General features: G+C 66.6%; 2 protein-coding genes across 13 annotated transcripts in view; both read left to right on the top strand.

The window, feature by feature from the left end:
* EXD3 (exonuclease 3'-5' domain containing 3) overlaps positions 1 to 11,932 on the top strand; it is a 73,724-nt gene extending 61,792 nt beyond the window's left edge. For all 12 annotated transcript variants that reach the window (XR_011255016.1, XM_069579599.1, XM_069579607.1 and 9 more), the window contains 3 exons: positions 9,667 to 9,760; positions 11,335 to 11,373; positions 11,602 to 11,932. Coding sequence is in view for 11 of the 12 variants with exons in the window: in XM_069579599.1 (XP_069435700.1) it covers positions 9,667 to 9,760; positions 11,335 to 11,373; positions 11,602 to 11,888 (420 nt within the window). In the remaining variant the exon portion in view is untranslated. The remainder of the gene's footprint in view (positions 1 to 9,666; positions 9,761 to 11,334; positions 11,374 to 11,601) is intronic.
* Positions 11,933 to 15,460: 3,528 nt separating this feature from the next.
* Positions 15,461 to 18,784, top strand: NRARP (NOTCH regulated ankyrin repeat protein). The gene has a single exon (XM_069579613.1). It carries the CDS (start codon positions 16,653 to 16,655, stop codon positions 16,995 to 16,997), a length of 345 nt encoding a protein of 114 aa, XP_069435714.1. The 5' UTR covers positions 15,461 to 16,652; the 3' UTR covers positions 16,998 to 18,784.
* The last annotated feature ends 2,363 nt before the right edge of the window (positions 18,785 to 21,147 follow it).

Genomic DNA, 21,147 nt, shown 5'->3' on the forward strand with positions numbered 1-21,147 from the left:
TTATGAAGGCCCCATGGCTGGCATGACAGCAACGCCCACACCCCTGCACTGAAGTGGGCTGCCTCAGGTGCCAGCCAGCCGGCTGTCTGTCAGCGTACCTGCTCCACGTGGACCTCACGTCCTCCCACAGGGCTCCCAGGGGCCCGTGTTGTCCAAGACATGTGAAGAGGCCCCTGGAGTGGCCGGGGCGGGGGCCCGGCTCAGTGCCCGGGAGGACCGTGGCCCAGCTCACTGGAGGTGCCCTCCAAGCACCCACCTCCTGGCTCCCTTTGTCCTGGGGCCGCTCCTCTCTGGACTTCGGTCCTGACCATGTGCTCCTGAGAGGGGCCCCTACCCCCTGTCTGGGGTCCCCCCGGGATACACCTCCTGGACGCTGACAGGTGCTCACTCTAAACGGGAGTCTCGCTGTCGTCGCGCTGGGTCCCCGCTGCTGTACGTCTCGCTGTCGTCGCGCTGGGTCCCCGCTGCCGTGCGCAGGGCCTGCTCCTAAGCTACGGTCCTCAGACGTCTGACTCGGGGAGCACAGTGTCTGGGATGCAGGCTCCAGTGGCTGTGCTGCGTGGGCTCCGCGGTCCGGAGGCACGCAGCATCTTCCCAGACCAGGGGCTGGACTGGTATGACTGTGCCCTCGGAGTTCCGGCTTTGAGCAGGTCGGCCCTTTTTGAAAGTGAACGTCTGGGGCTTCCCTGGAGGCCCAGATGGTAAACAGTCCGCCTGCAATGCAGGAGACCTGGGTTCAGTCCCTGGGTCAGGAAGTTCATCCCCTAGAAAAGGGAGTGGCTGCCCGCTCCAGTGTCTTGCCTTGAGAACTCCATGGACAGTGGAACCTGGCAGTCTGCAGTCCATCTGGTCGCAAAGAATTGGACACAACTGAGCAACTAACCCTTTCACTCCCCTTGCTTTGCAAGGCAGATTCCTAACCACTGGACCACCAGGAAAGCCCCAGAGGGTCACTGTTTAAAAGGGCTGACCCGCTCAAAGTGGGCACTCCGAGGGCACGGCCTCACCCGACAGAGGACAGCTGTGTAGCCCAGAAGGGCCCAGTGCCTGGGGTGCCCGGGTCCTGGTACACAGACCCGTGAGGTGGACACGGTCCCCAGCCATGACCACTGGCCCCCGCCAGGCCAGCGTGACGTGGGCCTGAGGGGAGCCGGTGTGGGTGGGAGAGGACAGGCAGGCCTCTGGGAGCCGCCTGGTACCCTTGGCTCCATCCTCAGGCCCGGGGTCAGTAAGGCACCTTGGTCAGCAAGAGGGTACCCGAGAGTCTGGGGGCTCCTGTTCCTCTGCACCCTCCCCCAGCCCACGTCACTGCCTGAGCCAGCCACGGAGCCAGCAGGAGCCCCTGGCCGGGTGTGTCAGAGTGTCAGGCCCTTAGTCGTGACTGACTCTGTGATCCACAGACTGCAGCCCACCAGGCTCCTCTGTCCGTGGAAATCTCCAGGCAAGAACACTGGAGCGGGTTGCCATGCCTTTCCCCAGGGGGTCCTCCCCACCCAGGGACTGAACCCAGGTCTCCTGCATTTCAGGCAGATTCTTTACCACCTGAGCCACCAGGGAACCCCACACACGTCAAAGGCCAGCTCTAAACCCACCGCTCAGTGAGCTCGAGAGAAACAAACAGGGAGGGCAGGGCCCTGAGGGCCTGCCTTCCTCAGGGTGAGGGGCACACGGGCCCAGCCGGAGCAGCAGGGCGGGTGGAAGAGGGCCCGTCTCAGTGTGAGGGTCCCCCGCGACCAGGCTGGCGGGAGGGCAGGAGACACCCTCCCCCAGAGGCCAGACTTCACAGCTCAGGAGCCAGAGCCGGTGAGCACAGGCCTCGGGGTCTGCAGGGGGTGGCTCGTCGCCAGCAACCCTGTGTGTCCACTCGCTGCCCACAGCTGCTCCTGCAGGGGACCCCCCCCCCACCTCTGCTGCTGGGGCTAGTGCCAGAGAGGGCTGGATGGACGCAGGGGCCTGGCCACTGTTCCCTCAGCCCTGGATGGAGCAGGCAGGACAGGCTCGGGGCCTCGGAGTGTGCAGCCCTGGTTGGGTGTGGGAGGGTCCTCGGGGTGACAGAGTGAGGCCTGCCGGGCGGTCACGAGCCCGTCCATGTGCTAACAGGGCAGTGGCCTTTGGCTAGATGGCCCGTGCGGGGGGCACCCGCGGGTGGGCAGGCACCAGGAAAGGCACACGTCACCCCACCCTACCTGGCCACCTTTCCCTCCCTGGCCACACAGAGTAGTTGGGGGGAGGGGACCCCTTCCTGCCCCCTCCCAGGCAGCCCCTCCGCCCACCCACCACCCTGAGCAGGGCCAGTCATTGGAGGCACATCTGGGGCAAGGGTGGCCCCGAAGGTCTCCAAGGGAGCCAGGGTGGCTGGTGGGGTCTTGACCTGGGTGGGTAGGGGTCTTGGTGAGCCCACAGCCAACCCGGAACGAGGAGCCTCAGGAGAAGGTGGGCAGTGGGCATGGGAAGGTGCACTGTTGGGGTCCCTCCGAGAAGTGGAGGAGCTGGGCTGAGCAGAGCAGTTGGTGGTGGAAAGGGGTCCTCTCCGGCTTGGCCTGACTCAGTAGCCCTGGGAGGGGCAGGAAGGGAAGGACCGGGGACCCCCAGCTACCTGGCTCCTGCCAGCCTTTGCTGACCTCACTGGATCCCACATGTCACCCCAGCTGTGGGTGCACCTGAGCAGGTGCTCTGTCCACCAGGCCTGCCAAGCCTCAGTTTAGATGCCACCTCCTCGAGGAAGTCTTCCAGGTCCCCAGCACAGTTCCTGGAGTACCACCATCCTTTGGAGGAAGACTCTGGGGCGCCCCCTCCTTGGTCTGTGGGTGACAGGCCGCCCCCCACTGTCTGAGGGCCAAGCCCTACTTGCCTGTGGCGGGGGCACACGGGGGCGGCCCCTCCCGGACTTCCCCAGCCCGCACCCCTCTCCCGCCGGCTGGCGCCCACCCCCTCCCACACGGCCCTGGGCGGCTGTGGTCCCCCGCCCCACCTCGCCCCGCCGGCGGCGCGGGAAGGCGGGCGGGCGGGCGGGCGGGCGGCCGTTTGCTTTTGAATCCGGGCCGGGCGCCCTGAGTGGCCCTTTCAAAGGCCGGCGGGGGCGGGGGCCGTTCCCAGGCGCGCCCCGCCCCCCGCGCCGCCCCTCCGCCCGCTTTCCCACGCGCCCGCCGCCGGCGGTTCTCACGGCCGCACCCCTCCCCCATCTGGGAACTGCCCGCGCCTGCCGCGACGACGGGGGTGCCGGGGAGCCCCGAGAAAGGGGTGCCACCCGGGCTCCTGGGGACGGCGAAGGGGCACGGCCGCCCGGGGGACCGCTGGGAGGGGTCGCCTAGAGGGGTTGCTCAGGGAAGGGTCTCCTGTGCTCCCAGTGGGGTCCTGGGGGGCCTAGGGGCACATAGTGCCTGGTGGAGTAACCGGGAGCTGCGGGAGGGGCTGTGTGCCGCCTCGGGAGTTGCTTGGGTGGGGTCCCAAGGACCTGCCGCCCAGGGTAGACTGAGGGGGCCCCAGGGGTGGGGAACTGCCCCAGGACCTGAGTCCCGCCGCATTCTCTGACCCAGATTGTATTTGAGTGAACCTGGGGCCTGTGGCTGCCCACCCGCCCTGGCCTCAGAGACACTGGGGGTCCTGGCCATGCCTGCCTGTCCCCTGGGAACAGTGAGCTCTGCGATGCCCCTTCCCTGCGTTGGGGCCCCGGGCTTGGGAGCAGGTCCCGGGCAGCCCTCACTGGCGCTGTCCCTCCTAAGGGCCCAGGCGGCCGGTCGCTGGACTTGGCGAAGGCAAGGACAGAGCCGGTGGGCGGGAGCAGCCAGCACACTCCCACCGGCGGTCTGAGACCTGCGTGCTGGCCCCAGTGGGGCAGGGGCTGCGACCGTCCACTGTGAGGGGCCGGGGGGCTTCACCACCCACCTGGGCCATGCTCACAGCCCTCTGCCTGCCTGGGTGGGTGCCTGCCTCCAGGTGAATGGACGTGGGGTCTTATCCTGGCGGCCTGAGCTGTCAGCCCGCTGTCCCCACACAGTGGACCTGGGTTGGGACTGCGGCTGGGAGAGGAGGGGACAGCTTGAGAGGATCAAGGCACCAGGGGGGCGAGGAGGGACCCCAACCACAGCCCAGAGCCTGAGGGCGGGGCTCAGACCCACCCTGGTCCCAGGCGGGGGGCGGGTGGGGCGACGCTGGCCAGGCTGCCCCTCAGTCAGGCCCCTGTCATGCAGGCTGCTTCTCGGACCCGTGCTTATCTTCCGCGGCACCAGACGTGCTTTCCTCTCATTGTCCCCAGTGCCCGTCCCCTCCCCATCCGCCTGCAGAGGCAGCACTCCCGTCACAGCTCCTCCCACCCCACAGTGGAGGCCCGGGACACACCTCTGCACCCCGAGTGTGAATGTGTGTGTGCATGCACCGGAGGGCATCTCTACTCCTGCAGACTCGTGTCCTCACCTGACACATGGACATATGCACACACAGACACAGGTGCACACACACAGGGACACACAGACGTGTGCACACACAAGGACACACGTGCATACGCACATGGGGACACATGCACACACGGACATGCGTGCACACAAGGACACGTGCACACACACACAGGAACACACTTGGACACAAGAACACACGTGCGTACATGGACACAGACATGCACACACAACACGTGCACACGCACACGGACACATGCACACACGGACACACAGACATGTGTGCACACATAAGGACACACAGAGACAAGGACACACACAGGGACACACACAGGGACACACAGACACGTGCACACACGCACACAGGGACATGTGTGCACATGGACATGCACAGACATACGTGTACACATCAGGACACGTGCACACGGACACATGCACACGGACACACATGCACACACGGACTCAGACATGCGTGCACACACAAGGACACAAACGGACACAGACACATACACACACCCACGTGGGGACACACGTGCACATGGACACGGACATACGTGCACACAGGGACAGACACATGCACACACAGACACGTGCACACGCACATGGGAACACGTGCACATGGACACGCACAGACATGCACACACAAGGACACGTGCACGCAGACGCACGTGCACACGGGGACACATGCGCACACGGACACACACAGACATGCGTGACACGTGTGCACACACATAGACATACGTGCACACAAGGACACGTGCACACGCATACTGGGACACACATGTGCACACGGACACAGACATGCGTGCACACACAATGACACGTGCACACGGACACAGACACATGCACACAGGGACACGTGCACACAGGAACACACACACACAAGGACACATGCACACGGGGACACACGTGCACATGGACATGCACAGACACGTGCACACAAGGACACGTGCACAGACGCACACAGGGACACACACACATGGACACACGTGCATACACAGACACACACAGCCACGCTGAGGCGGGTGCTCTTGCACCCCAAGGACCCGGGTGCTTCCAAGGCACCCTCATGCAGAGAGGGATCCACGCCAGCCCAGAGCTGACCCCATTGTGGTCTCCGGGGCCCCAACCCGGCTCTGCCCCCTGGGGTGCCGACAGCGCTGGAGGCCGGTCCCCCACCACCCTGCCTGCGGCCCCCAAAAGGGCTTGGCCATGGCCGGGTGGGGGAGGGGCTGGGCCTGTGGGAACTGACCTCCCTGGGCCGGGGGACAGGGCAGGCATGGAGCGGCCCCGCGGGGCTGCCAGCCTGGGTCTCCAGCAACGGGGACAGAGGCGCCGGCGGGGGACTGGAGCCTGCTTCACGGGTCAGGAGAGCCCTGGCTGGGGTTTCAGACCTCCCCAAGCAGGCCCCACCCCAACCCCACACCTCCTGGGAGGCCTGGGCTGGGCCCTGCTGCCCCCACGTGTTGTGGTGGGGAAGGGGTCGCCCCCCCAGTGCCTTAGGGCTCAGCCAGGGTGGTGGAGGGGCAGCAGGGTTCCCAGCCCCCAGCCCGGGGCCAGGGCTGGTCTGGAAGGAGGCGCGCAGCTCTGCCTGGGCACTCGGAGCTGACAGATGACCCAGGGCCCCTCCAGAGCCGCCGGACAGCGTGGGAGAGCGAGGTGGAGGGCAGACCCAGGCAACGCCTAATCGCTTCCTCCATCACCGCCAGTCCATCCACAGGGTGTCGGGCCCACCCGCCCCCCCCCGAGGGGTCTTTCATACCAGCCCTTTGTCCCTGCGCCCAGCACCATTTGTTGGGGCGGCTCTGGGGGGTCATGGTGCACAAACCGGCCCAGGGGGCCCTCTGGACCCAGCGGTCTCAGGACCTCAGGCAAGGATGGGGGGTGGGGGAAGCTTGACAGGGACCAAATGGGGCCCGGAGCCTGGGAACACACTGGTGTCCTGCAGCTGAGGCCCGCTGCATCCCCAGGCCTCTGACACAAGTGAGAGGCACTTGCCAAGTGCGCGGAAAGGCATCTGCAACCCCCCGCCCCACGGGTGCTTTTCTTGCCGCGGGTATTTTTTCTGCTTTTTTACCCTTTGCTGTAAATTTGCTCTAAACGAGTACGGAACAGGTATTATTCTAGAGCATGTCGTAGCTTCTCAGCCCAAGCCCCCATCTTCCCTGCCTGTGGGGCCTCCAGGGCCTGGGTACCCGACTGACCGCATCTCCCATCCTGGAGGGCCTGGCTCCCGCTGGGGGTGGGCAGCGAGGCCTGTGGGGTTCGCCAGGGCACTGGACCACCGGGAGCGCAGTCCCAGCTTGCCGCTGGCAGGGCAGGGAGCCTTGCCAAGGTTCTCAGAAGTGGATCCCTCCACTAGGCTCCCAGCCTGTGGTCCTGCCCCCTCAGAAGCACTGGTTCTGTCTCACGCCCTGTGCCCTGGCGGCCCCGTGTGGCCCGCTCCAGCCCCCGACTTGGCCCAGGACTGGTGGAGGCCTAAGGGTGTTCACAGGCAGTTTGCACCAGGCTGTGTGCGGCCCGTGGCAGAGCATGGGTGAGGGGAAGGCCACTGGCACCCACGCCTGGCCTTCCCGCTGGCCTCTTCGGCTCGGCCAGGCCCTCAGTGGCAGCCCTCCCCCGGTCCTGACCCCAGCGCACCAGCCGTCCCCGCCCAGCGGCACAGCACACACCGTGGGCCCTGGCGTATGTGTGCCCTGGGCTGGTGGGAGCAGGCGTGCCTGGAGACACGTGACTCGGGGCAAACCCGGGGCCTCCCTCTCGGCAGGCGCTGCTGGATGCAGTTGCTACCCCGGCCGCTGCGGCCAGGACTGCTGGGCTCGGAGCTGAGAGCAGGCTGCTCATGGACAGGCTCCCAGCACCTCTCCAGCCGCCCCTCCCCAGCTCTGTCTCAGAGGCTCACAGACATGCCAGGCCATCGCGGGCAGGGATGCCTCCCAAGGAAGTGGCCGGAGTAGCCCCTCACCGACCTCCTAGGGCTGTGGAGGGCGGGCTGCCCAGCGCACCTGCCTGGCTTTGGGTCCTGGGCCACCACCAGCCCCCTGGGCCGGTCCCTGCTGGCGGCCTCACCCCGGGGAGGCAGCCTCCCTGACGGTGGGCTCCAGACCCTGCCTAGGAGGGCCTTAGTCCTACCCGGAGTCGGGCGGCTCAGTGGGCATGAGCTCCAGACAGCCTGAGCGCCGTGGGAGCCAGGCCCAGGCGGACCCCGGGACAGGGGAGTCAGGAGCCTGCCCACCCCTCCTGCCCCCACTCACCCGCCTGACCAGGCTCTAGGGGTGGAGGTCCGCCCTGCCCTCAGGCCTCCAGCCTGGATGGGGTCTCAGACACCTCTAGGGACCCAGGAGACCACACTGTCCGGGGCACCCACAGTCCCCACTGGTGTCTGACCAGATCCGCTGATGTCCAAGTCTGGGGTCTGCACAGCCCCTGCAGGGAGTGGGCCCAGCTCAGACACCACTTGCCTACGCCTGCACAGCGGGCTGAGGCCCCTGCCAGGTGGGGGTGCCTGCCCAGCGGATGGGTGACCGTGAGCAGGTTTCTCAGCCCCTGGGAAGCTCCTTCAAGAACAGGGGTTTGGAGGCTCCATCCTCCCCCATGGGGCAGGGGGACGGGCCGTCAGCCCCTGACTGGGTGGGTGCTCAGCCCCTGGCTCCGCTCTGGGTGCCGAGCAAGGGTGGCTGGACTCTTCGGGGGACAGGAGATGGACAGGGAGGCCCTGAGTACCGGCCCTCCTGCAGACGGGGACCGCAAGACAGGGCGGGCAGGCGGCTCGGAACCGGCTCTTCCAGCCGGGCGTGGTGGTGGGGGCAGGGGTGACCGCCAGGCCTGGCCGTGGGCAGCGGCCGTGGGAAAGCCGGCACCGGCGCTTCCCGAGGGTGGGGCAGGCCCTGGGGGGCACCGGGCGTTTGTCTGTGCGTGACTCAGCGTGAGCTGGCGCCCCGCCCCGGCCGCGCACTGCCGGGTCCTGGGAAGACCGCAGACCCCATCAGAGGACCCCACCCCACCGGGCTCCCGTACCTGCTGGTGCTAACCCTCTGGGGGCCCCAGGCAGCAGCCCAGCCCAGAGACCAGCTGGCCCGCCTCTTTCCAGCTCCTTCCTGGCTGGGCCTGGAGTGCCCACGGGCCTGACATGCAGCCGGGGCTCCACCCATGCTCCTGCCCAGTCGCCCCTGGTACCTGCAACCAAAAGGGAGAAGCACCCAGGTGTCTTCCTGTGCCGGAGTCTGGCCGGGGGAGGGGAGGCCCTCCGGGGGGCTCTGGGAAATTGACCCTGCCCATCTGGCACCTGCCCACCCCTGGCTGTGATGCTCGAGGCCCAGCTCCATGATGAAAGGCTTGGGGGAAAAGAGGGCATGTGTGGGCGGGGCAGGAGCCCCCCAACCATGGCTCCAGGGGCCCCCACCACTGCCCGCCCCAGGCACTCTACCTCCAGGGCACTGACAGGGCTCACCAGGTGAGGGGGGTGCCAGGAGCACCAAACAGGAGCCCTCCCGTGGACCGGCTCAGCCCCTGGCTGACAGGGCGCCTTTGTGTGCCCGTCCGGGAGCCGGTCAGTCCCCCGCCCCCTGCCCCCCGCCCCCCGCCCCCCGCTCTCCCGCTTGGCCCACCTTGCCTGCCCCTGGGGACCCTGTGTCTAGATCCCTGCCAGACAGTGGCCGTAATGAAGTGATGGGCTAGCCGCATCGGGAAGCCCATCCCACCCCTGGGATGGTGAGGTCGGGGGGGCTGAGCCAAGGTCTTCACGGGAGCTCACTGCACGTCCTAGACCAGGACCCTGCGTGGCTGGGCTCCTGCCCTGCACGTACGCTGTGCCCAGCAGGCTCCAGATGGTGCCAGCCCCCGGGGGGAGGCAGGGCCAGGTGTCACAGAAGCATGGACGCCGGAATGGCCCTGGCTTGCTCCAAAGTGGGCTGAGGAGTCAGAGCAACTATAGGGCCGCCCCCCTTAACTTTCTAATGCGGGGCCTCCGTCCCTCACCAGTATTGAGCCATCGGGGCCCGGGCTTGGCGCTGGGGTTGGGGAGGACCGCTGGTTGGTGGCAGAGCCCTGCAGGGGCTCAGGAGTTGGAAGAGGCCACTCCGGGCCAGCTCAGAGCCCATGCAGTGGGGGAGGGCTCCCCGGAGGTGGTGTGCCCCGCGTCCTGTGGCGAGAGGAAGGGAGATGTCCTGTGTCTGTGAAACCCCCTGGGCTGGGCCAGAACCACAGGGAGTACAGGGCTAGGGGCGGAGGGGCTGCAAGAATGCCCCGCGGCCCCAGCGCCTCCTCTGCCCCCCAGGCCTGCAACTGTGACCAGTACCTGAAGGTCTCCAAGGACGTGATGAAGCAGCTGGTGCGGCTCAGCGTCCACCCGGGAGGCCCTGGTGGTGCCAGTGAGTGGGGCTCTGGGGTCTGTGGGCGGCAGCCCTGCCGCTGGGTGCTCCTGGGGCTGACCCACTTGGGCCACCAGGGCGGTGCCCACAGGCGGGGGGGCGCCAGGAAGGGGACTGGGGCTTCTGGCCCACGGGACCTGCAGTGCAGGCCCCCAGGGCCTCTAGGGTCGTGTCCCCTACCTTTTCCCCAGTGGGCCCTGCTCAGTCACCCCGACACACTCATGGAGTGTACCTGCACACATGCAAAGACACGCTTTCAGGCAGAGACACGCTCAGCAGCACACACGCTCACATGCCTGCCTGTGCACGCTCAGCCACGTGCACGCTCATCCCTGCCTGTGCATGCTCGGCCACGTGCACGCTCACACGCCCGCCTGTGCACGCTCATCCCTGCCTGTGCACGCTCATCCCTGCCTGTGCACGCTCGGCCACGTGCACGCTCATCCCTGCCTGTGCACACTCATGCCTGCCTGTGCACGCTTGGCCACGTGCACGCTCACACCTGCCTGCCCTTGTACCACGGGCCTCGCCGGGCAGCAGGCTGAACGTTGGGGAACCTGGGCCCCCGGGAAGGCGGGCGAGCCCCGGGTGTCCAGATCAGGGGCCCAGCCTCAGCTTCCCTGCGTGGAGGGCAGGCGGGAACGGAAGAAGGGCCTCTTGGGACAGCCTGAGGAGGGAGCCTGAGCCCAGGGCCCCTCTGCACAGTTGGTGCCCCTGGGTGCCATCTTCTCTGCTGGCCGCTCCTGCCCTGCCCGCATCCCTCGAAGTCTCAGGGCCGCCCACACAATGGATGAGCGATGGTGATGGCCAGTGTCCAGCCCTGGGCAGCTCTCTGCTCTCTGCAGAGCGGCTGCAACTTGCTTGAGGCGGGGGGAGGGGCAGGACATGAGCAGTAGCCCCCGTAGGGGCCCCCAACACCCCAACTGGAGGTTCGCCCTGGCCCTGGGCAGTACCCCTCGGCTGTCAGCTGAGGCCTGAGGTCGTGGCCTCGCTGGGCCCCATGGAGGCAGCAGGACTGGGCGGGGGGCCACCTCCATTCAGCCTCCGGCTGCAGTTCATCTGGAGCCATCTGCAGGGTGACGTTTGCCGAGCAAATTACCAGGGTCAGCGGGCCTGGGCGGCTTCTCCCACCTGCTGGCCAGTGCCCTCTGCGGGGGTGGGGCCTCCCACGGGGTCTCTCCTGCACCCGGAGCCCCCACGGTCCCCTGGGCCTCTGCCCACCCCGCCCTGCCCCATGCTGGTTGGTTGCGAAACGCGCTCCTTGGCAGTGGGCTTATCTGCTCATCGCCACAGATGGGCCGCCCTCGCGCCGCCCGGCCCGCGGCTCTCAGGCCCCCAAGTGCCCTAATCAGCCGATCTTGTGCCCAGAACTTGTTTCCCAAGGACCTTTGAGCCCCAAGAATGTCCCAAGGTGTGAGTTCCCATGGGAGGGAACTGGGCTGGCACAGAGCATCTTGGCCCCCTGCCCTTTGCCCTCTCCCTGCAGGGTGGGGGCTGAGCACTCAGGGGTGCCTTGTGGGTGCTGGGGCCCCCCGCCCTTCCCTGGGACTGACCCTGATTTCCTTGACTGACAGGCACTGAGGGCCCCCACAGCGATGGTGAGCAGGAGGCAGGTGAGCCCTGAGCCACCCACCAGGGACACGAGGGGTCCCCGGCATCTGGAGCCCCGGGATGGGGGGGAGGGAATGGGCCTGTGCCCCACGGGGAGGGCCAGGAAGGAAGAGGCCAGTCCCCCGTGACCCAGAGGGTTCCTAGTAGGAGAGGCAGGGGGCGGGCGAACAGAGTGGGATGGGGGCCGCCTGCCTGCGGGCAGGGCTCAGGGTGGCCGCTTCCATGTCCAGGCTCAGCCCCGGAGGAGGCCCCCGGGGGCTGCTCCTATGACCCCCCTTGCCGCTGGCTGGAGGACGCAGATCTGCAGACCCGAGTGCCAGCCACGCTGGCCAATGGCACCCAGCTGCAGCTGGCGGGCGTCCCGGCAGGCGTGCTTCGGCGGCCCGGGCTGCGGCATTTCTACTGCTGCACCGGCTGCGGCAAAGTCTTCTGGGAAGGTTCCCACCTGGCCCGAGTCACCAGCAACTTCCGAGAGGTCCTGGAGGGCGCCCCCCGCCCAGCCAGCGGCCCCTCCTGAGAGCGGGGCCGGGCGCCTGGAGTAAACATGGCAGACGCTGCACAGCTGGTGGCCGCGGGCTCCTTCCTCTGGTCTCCGCTCACCCCTGCCCCGCGCTCGCCAGCCCCTCGCAGCCTGAGCGCTGGACCCAGGCGGCCCCCCAAACCTGCTGGAGCTCAGTGGGTGGGAGGTGGGGGTCCCCCCACTGCGCTGTGACCGTTTCTGTCGCCCCCTCCACCACGCATCCCCCAGGATGAGGGCCAGGCCCCCAGGTCCTGGGACAGGGTCTTCCCTGGTTTCCCCCAGCGAAGCTGGCCGTAGCTCCCCTGGGACTTCAGACTCTTGCAAGCACAGGAGGGGGTCCTGGGGGACAGAAAGGCCCCCGCCCAGCCAGGCCGTGACCCTGCGGGGCCTCAGCCGTCGGGCTGGGCAGCCCCTGCTCGGGTCTTTGCCATGTAGAAGGCCCTGAACACGCGTGCGTCGGAGCCTCGTCATCACAAGGCAGGAAGTATCTGCGCTCTCGCCCAGGGAGACACAGGCTCAGACCCTGCGCTAATCCCCTGGGGGCCCGGGGTGGGCACCCGGGGGGTCTCCTGCGAGCAGCAGGCCTGGGACCAGACCACCGCCTGCCCTCGCCTGCCTCCCCCTGGCTCAGCCCCAGGAATGCGCACCCACCCTGGCCCACATCCCTTTCCTGTCCTTCCTGCCCAGAGCGGAAACCAGCGCAGATTTGGCTGCAGGGCTGGGCGTCTGCACCCTCTGCCCCGCCCCGTGTTCCTGACCACGCCAGGGATGGCTGTGGCCTCTGAGCCCCCTGGGGTGTAGCCCCCGCCATGTGCCGGGCACAGACTCACTCAGCCCCCAGCAACGCTGGGCCTTGCTGGGCCAGGGCACACTCCACAGATGGGACGGGCCACCCAGGGACGAGGGCGGTGTGCGGGGCCGTTCTGCCCACCTGGCTCTCGTCTCCCCTGAGGTCACAGGGCCTGGGCTGGACATGGGTGCCAGGGTGAACGGGCCCCCACGGGGGCAGAGACCCTCTGCAGCTGGGGTCCTGCTTCCAGGAGCAGAACCTCCGGCCCCATGTCCTGTCCTGGGACAGCGGCCTCGACCACTCCTCCCCCACAGGATTAAGAGGAAGCCGGGGGGGGGGGGGGGGGGGGGGAGGGCGGGGGGGAGGGGGTGTCCCAGCCAGCTGCGTCCTGGGGACTCTGCCCTGACTCGCAGCCCCGGACAGAGGCCACGGCCACAGGCTCAGGGCTGGGCCATGTCCCTCCAGGCCCTCAGACGCATCTGCCCCAGCCCCACTCAGCACTCCACGAAGAGGACAGGACAGCTGAGCACGACCCGGTCCTCAGGCCGCACGGCCCCGCCAGGCCTGCCTCCTGCCTCCCGCCCTCTGCTGCCAGGCTGGCTGCCGTCCGTCTGGGGGCTCATAGGCTCACTGCTAGCCCGTCCAAGCCCCGGCCCCCTCCCCGGTCCTCATCCTGCGGGAAGCATCCTCCACGCCCTGTGACCGGCCGGGCCCACTTTGGGCTAGGGGTCAGAGGCCGGGCCGGCAGGGTGGGCTGTGCCCGGGTGCCAGGCCGCGGGGACTGTCTGCCGCAGTTCCTGCCCCGGGCTCCTTCCTCCGCGGCCGCTGGCCCGGGGCTGGTGTTTGTTATTTGATCTCTATCCTCGCGCCCTTCTACCAGGTGTCTGGGCTGCTGGGAAGAAACGCTCTCCTCTTTCCCACGCTCCCCGACACATTTTAATGAATTAGCTGGAGGCCCCGCCCCGCGGCCCGAGGCCCGCTCAGCCTCCCTCCCCTGCCGAGCGCATTAAGGTGGCCGTGGCCTCCCGGCTCCGGCCAGCGCCCCTTCCGCACGGTCCTCCCCGCCGCCCCACCCAGCCCTCCCCAGCCGAGGGGCTTCCCAGCACCCACTGTTCTGAGCCTTTAAAGGAAAGGGGTCCCTGGGGGAGGAGGCCACCCTCTCCAACCCTGGACTCCTGGGGTCACACCCCCGGGCCAGCTCCCAAGAGGACGTCGGTCCAGCCTTCTGGTCAGCGTTGGGCCTGTCGCCCCAGATCCGAGGTTGAGGGCTTCTTCCCAGCCGGTGAGCCTCTTGCCTATTTGTGGAAGCGACGACATCTCCAAGGAATGTCATGGACACTGGGGGCTTCTCCGAGCCCCAGGACAGGGCCTGGCGGGGTCCCCAACCCCCGCCTCCCCGCCCAGCACATCATTCGGAACAAATGTCCTCCTTTTGGACCCGTCCTTCAGCAAACATCAGGAAGTGCTTCCGGGGGCCAGCGCCCCCACGCCCCTCTCAGGTCCTGTCCTCGGACGGGCAGCTCTGGGCACATGGTGTGTGGACCACGGCCACCCCGGGCACAGTTCCCCTCTGCCACGGAGAAGCAGGGGCCATGGGCTCCCCGCGGACAGGGTGGCCATCACCCCAGCCCCACAAACGAGCAGAGGGCTGGGGGTCGTGTGATCGTAGGGCTACACCTGTCTGACCCACGCTGAGGCCGGGGCGGGGGGGGGGGGGTCTGGCAGTGACCCCAGGCTGGGCTCCCGTGGCCTCTCTGGCCACACCGTCCCTGCCCGGGGGCACCGAGCTGACAATTTCATGCCCCGAGGTGGTGGCCTCACGTTCCCACACTGAGCTCACAGGGCCCCTTTGTCTGCCGCCCGCTGCGGGTGTCAATGGGACTTTTCTCCCAGGCTCTGCTCCCGGGCCCAGCGGGGTCTCCAGACGCTCTTCTCCAGGCCAGGGGGGCCTGAGCCCCCCACCTGGGTGGGGCCTCGCTCTGTGAACCCACCACCTTCTGGGGATGGGCCTGGGCACAGCCGAGCAGGCAGATACACAAAAAACACAGACGCAACCAGCAGGAGGTCCTGCCTGCAGAGTGGCGGCCCCTCCGTGCTGCAGGGTTACCCCTCCCCACTCCGGAGGCGAACATGGGCCTGAGTACACAGAGCCCAGCGCCTCCCTCCCAACCACAGCTTGTCTCTGGGGCTGGCGGGGAGGGCAGCTGGAAGTGGACAGGGACCCCCACTCTCAAGGTGGTCAGCTCAGCAGCCACTGACCCCAGGCCCCCTTAGTGGGCCCAGGGACGTGTCTCTGCAGGATAAGTGGGCAAAGGAGGGGCTCCCCCAAAGCAGCAGCACCCCAGTCATGCCAGGGCCAGGCTGAGTACAGGGCCTGGGCTGGGTCTGTGCTCAGCTCAAGGCATAACCACCTGTGTAGTGGGGAGCACAGCTGAGCAGAGGGGCTGGACCACCAGCCTCGGGAAGAGCAGGGCACGGGGCCTGGGCGGCTCTGGCTACCAGAAGGACCCCAGGCAGGGGCAGCCGCCTCACCCACGTGGGTCTCCAGGCCTAGGGGACATGGGACAGACACCCACCAAGTTCACCACCAAACAGGGCCTAACAGGGTGGTCTCCCCAGCTGCCTCCCAGGAGTCCCAAGTGGCCTCTGACTGCCCCAGGCCGACTGCTCTGAGGCTCATCCCTCCTTAATTTCCAACGACCACAGCAGAGCTATAAACTGAAATTCTAATGAGGGAATTTGGCGGCAGTGTTAGTGCCTGTCAATAAAAAGCGGGTTTACTGTTTGGAAGTGAGTCATTTCAGAGTTCCCTTTCAGCGCAGCACTGGCACCTTACCTGGGACTGCTCACCTGGCCAGGCCTCACCCGGCCCAGTTCCTGCGGATGGGGTGGCCCGCGAGAGGAGGTAGGCCCCTCTACAGCAGTGTAGCTGACTGCCAGGCCGACCCCAGCCCAGGGGCCACAGACCCGTTTCTTCTGGGGCAGGGCTGAGAAAACCTCAGGGCCTGGCTCCTCTTGCCAGTCAAGTTAGGGAGCTAACGGGGTGACCGAGGCCCCCAGGGGAGCGGTTCTCCAGCGGAAAGGCCCCGCGTGGCTGAGGTCACAGTCCCGAGGTGTCCTGGAGTTGTCTCCCTGGGGGAAATGTGTCCTACGGGCCGAGCTGGGCAGGTCTCATCCCTGCGAGCGCCTGGGGTGCTGGGGGCGCGGAGGGTCCGCGGCTAGCACTCCAGGAGCGGGGAGCGAGACTGGGGGTCTCTACCCGAGCCCTGCGCTCCCCCGCCCCCGTCCGAGATGCCAGCAAAGACCCAACCAGAGGAGGCGGCCCTCGCGCCCCTCGGGGTCGCGCCCAGCCCCGGGCTGGGCCTGGCCTGTTCGCGCGCGGACCTTGGAATTCCCCGGGTGGCTGGAGGGGGCGTGGGCGGGGCGGCGGCGGGGACGCGGACCCCCGCCCACCCGCGGCCACCTGGCTCCCAGCCCCGCGCCACCGGCGGCCAGCGCCCCCTGCCGCGCGGCCGCCCCGCCGGACACGCCCCTCGCGGCCCCGCCCCGCGCGGGCGCTGCCCAATGGGCGGGCGGCGGGCGCGCGCGTCACGGGCGCCCATTGTCATGCGAGTATAAGGAAGGTGAACGGCGCCCGGGCGCGGCGGGCGGGCGAGTGCAGCGGCGCCTGGCGAGGCGCGTGCAGCCGCAGCCCGAGAGCGCAGGGACCGGGAACGCGGCTCCGCTGCCCCGGCCCGGCCGGCCCCGCAAGCGCAGCGCCCGCCCCCGTCGCCCGTCCGCCGGGCGCGGCTGGATGTGGCGGGGGTCCCGAGGCGCCGGCCCCCGGCCCCCAGCGCCCGGAGCGCCCAGGGGTGGCGTGCGGGGCCCGGGGGCGCCGCGCCTTCCATGCGCCGAGGCGCGCCCCGAGGCAGCCGGGGGCCCGCGCCGAAGCCGCCGCCCGCGCTGAGCCGCGGCCCGCGCCCGGCGGCAGCATGAGCCAAGCCGAGCTGTCCACCTGCTCGGCGCCGCAGACGCAGCGCATCTTCCAGGAGGCCGTGCGCAAGGGCAACACGCAGGAGCTGCAGTCGCTGCTGCAAAACATGACCAACTGCGAGTTCAACGTGAACTCGTTCGGGCCAGAGGGCCAGACTGCGTTGCACCAGTCGGTCATCGACGGCAACCTGGAGCTAGTGAAACTGCTGGTCAAGTTCGGCGCGGACATCCGCCTGGCAAACCGCGACGGCTGGAGTGCGCTGCACATCGCCGCGTTCGGCGGCCACCAGGACATCGTGCTCTATCTCATCACCAAGGCCAAGTACGCCGGCGGAGGCCGGTGATGCCGGTCCAGACCCCGGGCCCGCACGCGGGCCCCGCGCGTCCTCCTTGCTGTACCTTCCCGCCAACTACCTCGGTGTGCGCCCGGCCCTCGGCGCCCGCGGCCACCACGAGTCCGGCGCGCACGTCCGTGCCCACGGGGGCCGCGCCCGCCCGCCCGCCCGCGGCCGGGGGCCAGGGCCGCCTCCCCCCGCGGGCACCGGGGACCGGCCGGGGCGCTTCCCACGGCCCCGCCCGCCGCCGCGCGGGTGGGGGAGGAGCGCGGGCCCCAGCCCCTTTGAAATTTGAGTCTCGCCACCAGCAAGTTCGGAATCCCGAGACACCGGATCCTCCTGCTCGAAATGTTTTCTCCTGAAGGTGGAAGGACCCGTGGCCGACGCGCGACGGAGGAGACGCTCTGCGGTTCCCGTGGGCTCCAAACTATTTATCACGTGTGTGCATATTTGTGGGTGATGTTTGTGCGCCTGAATTTTGTGTTTGGAAAATATTGTGCGTGGTCAATGTGGTTAAGGGGGGGTGGGCGGGGAGATGTACTTTTTTTTTTTTTAGTCTTAAAACTAAAAACTTGAGTTTTGTCATTTCTTGGTTGCACTGAAAATACCGCCCAGCCTGATGGTTCCCCCGCGCTGCTCCGTCCCCTCCGGCTTCTCCCCCTCAGCTCCTCTCCTCCGCCCGCCCCGCCTTCCCCTCTCACACACACGATTCCGCGTGAGTTTTGGAAGCCCCGGGCCCCCCTCCGCCTTCTCCGGTGAGAGGCCGCCAGCCGCCAAGCCCGCCGGTTTTCAGAGCTCCCGTGGGAGCCTGGGTGCTCGGGTGTGGCGGTGACGGAGGTGGGGATCAAGCCTTTCTAGTTAGTTCTATTATAGTTAACAGTCGATTGCACACTTTTTTAAAAAAAGTAAATGGATTTGCCACAATTAAATGTCATAACATTTATGACAATATAAAATATTAACATATTTTAAGCCAAGTTTTAGGTGTATTTTTTAAATCTTGGTTATAGACCCAATTTTAAAGGGCGTTGTATCCAGCGTTGTGAAGGCAACTGTACCCATATTTATATTTTTATAAAATGCCTATAAGACTGTGAATCTCTTGTGCTACTTGCCGAGTGAGCTGAAGGGCCGCTTTACCCCCTCTTCAGTCTCCCAGAGCTTCCAGGACCCGATTCGAATCCGAAAGCCCTGCCAGGCGGGAGGGGCCGCGCGAGGACCCAGGCCGGAGGCCGTCCCTCTGCGTCACTCTTCGTCCCGAAAGGCGCCCTTCCTGGTCTCCGAGGTTCCAATTTTCTATGCAACCCCACACCCCTTGTTGTTTTGATCCTGAGAAATAAAAGGGAGGCTGAATTATTCAAATTTAAATGAGGCTTCCCCAGGGTAGAAGTGCTGCTGACCCTTCGTGCAAAAATGGGGAGCACTTGAGGACACAGGTGGGTGGAGGCCCTTTGTGCGTGGCTGGTCAGATTTGGGCAGTCATCTGTGGCTTTTTATAAAACCTTGTGTGAGAAGAATATATTGATAATGTCAGTGAAAAGCAGACATTGAAACTGAGGCACAGATTACTCCAAAAGGAGTTTTTCTGTATATTTTTTTCTAGATGCAAATACCTTAATTATGTTAATTAATGTTAAGACTTTCTAGGCTTACGTGGAAGCTGTGTATGGGTCCCGGTGTGATCACTTCTAACTGGATGAAGTCTGCAGCACATTCCTGAGTGTACGATATAGACTTGTAGCCCAGCATGAAAAATTTATAAATAAATAAATTTTTCATTGATGTTTTTATATTAAGAAGTCTGTTGGTTCTTGGGCTTGGCACGGAGTGAGAGTCAGGCTGCGACGTGCTGTTCGCAGTGACGACCGCGTGGTGCTTGGCTTGTCTCCACCGCCAGACGGAGCCTGGGAAGCTGGCTCTGGGCTCAGCCCCGAGGCACCGCAGTGGCCACGCAGGGCTTGTGAGGACCCCGCCTGCCCACCTTCTTCCAGCCGCAGGAGCACCCCAGGGCGCCCAGAGCCGCTTCCTCTGCTCCTGGCGAAGCAGCCAAAGCCTCCCTTTGGGAGTTCTGCTTGAAACTCCCCCCCACCCACCCCCAAAGCCAGCCTGCCAAGGCGCCTCTTGTCTCCTCGCCCCCAGCTACTGTGGGTTTCTGCTGGACCACCTGCTGCACAGAAAGGGTACCCTTTAAATGTGGGGGAGCTTCTGATGACTGTAAGGCCCCTTCTTCCCCTCTGGCCCTAGTGCCTCCTGAGAGTTAAGGCCAGCATGCCCCAAGCAGCCACTCCCCCAGGGCACAGACCCCGAAGGCAACTCTGGTCCACCCCTGGGGCTGGTATAGGAGGGGCTTCAAGGGACGGACAGCCACCCCCTACTCCCCCAGCCCTCCTCCCCCTGCAAGAGCAGCCTGCCCAGAGGGGATTGAGAGAGCCAGGCCTTGAAGTTTTAACTTGGCTGCCACTCGGGAGTCACAAGGAGACTTGTTCTTGTAAATCTTTCAGACACCCCTTCTAGAAGCCTGAGGGCGTCGGCTTCCCCTCAGGAGGGTTACAGCTTCCCCTCAGGAGGGTTACAGCCACATTTTGTTCCCAAGACACAAAGACGCATTGTCATTCCCCTGTTCCTACTTTGCACCTCCAGCTCTGTTCTGCCCTGAGGATTTCCCAAGGGAATTTTCAGTTGGTTAAACAGACATTCGTGGACCCCCGGCTGGTGTTGGGCCGATGGGCCGGCTCCCTCCTAAGACACCACAGAGACAACGGAATATTTGACGCAAATGAGCCCCCAGGGGAGGTGGTGTCCACCTGGCCGCTCAGGCCCAGTGAGATGGTCTGTCCTGGGGGGAGGGGTGCCTGGCCCCAAAGGAAAAGGTGCTGCAAGAATTTGGACACTGTTGGGGCATCCGGCCTGGGCACTACCTGGCCACCCAAGTGGCTGGAACATGTCTCCACTTCCCACGCTGACACCACAGGAGAGAGTCAAAACTATCAACAATCGAAGAGAGGGCGCAGGCCCCTGACACAGGCCCCCAGCTGAGGGGTCAAGGGCCGGGCGCTCACTGCGGGGCGTTGGCCAGCGCTTCACCTGGGGTCCCCACCACCCCGCCTCAGGCTTCAGATGCGGGAACAGCTCTTTAAGCCTCTTGGTGGCCCGGGTGACAAAGAGGTGCAGTGAGCCCCCCCCCTCCGCCCCCGCCCGGCCTCCAGGATCCCACGGTGTGTGCGAGGTGTGTGCGAGCAGGCCAGGCCTCCCGGAGTGGCTGCCGTGGAGGAGGCAGGCAGACCAGCGACCAAGGGCAGGGCTGGCGCCCTTCTCCCGGCCAGGACTGCTGGCAGCTCCTGGCGACTGTCAGGCTCTCTGACCTAAGCCCGGCGGAACTCAGGAAGTGTTTACTGTTGGAGGGGATGCCAGAGAGACCAGGAAATGCAGGCAAATGGTCAGCCAGAAAGAGTGATGTCCAAAGCCAGTGGGCGTGGGAGCCAGGAGAGAGCCGGCCAGAGCTGAGAGCCGAAGCAGCGGGTGAGCAGGGCGAGGGGGCCGGCGGCCCTCCGGCTCTGCCCCGCAAAGGCCCTGCGGTCAGCACAGGGCGCTCAGCTCTGACCTGCCGGAGGCAAGTGCCTCCTCGGGCCGCATGGAGCCTGACGGAGGAGGCCGGCCTACACCCCGCTTGCCAGGCTCTGGGGGCAACTGAGAAACAAAGCCCGGGGCCAGAGTCTGCCCGCGCGGCCCCGGGAGGTCTGGGAACCGCCTCGGGCTCCGCCCGAGAACTCCCGGGCACCCCCTCCCGGGGCTCCTGGGTTTGGGGAGGCCCCTCCCGCCCCGCCCCGCCGCGGCGGGCCCGGGCTCCCCTCCTCTCTGCCCGGCGCATTCTTCTGCTTGGCTGTACGTCGGGTCGTCGCGGCTCGCGTCCGTCTGTCGATCTTTCTTCTCGCGCCCCCTCCAAAGCCGCGGGCCCCATTCATTCGCGAGGCCTCTGCCCTTTCCTGCGCGCGGGTCCGCTCGGCGAGCAGCTGCTATGCTAATGAGGAGGGGGCGGGGCGGCGGGGAGCGGGACGGGGGCACCCGCGGGGGGGCCGGCGCGGCGAGGCAGTGGGGGGCGGCCGGGGGGCGGCGGCGGGCGCTCCCAGACGCCCGGTCTCTGCGTTCAGAACCCGCGGGG

Source organism: Ovis canadensis, chromosome 3, assembly GCF_042477335.2.
Source record: "Ovis canadensis isolate MfBH-ARS-UI-01 breed Bighorn chromosome 3, ARS-UI_OviCan_v2, whole genome shotgun sequence".
NCBI lineage: Eukaryota > Metazoa > Chordata > Mammalia > Artiodactyla > Bovidae > Ovis > Ovis canadensis.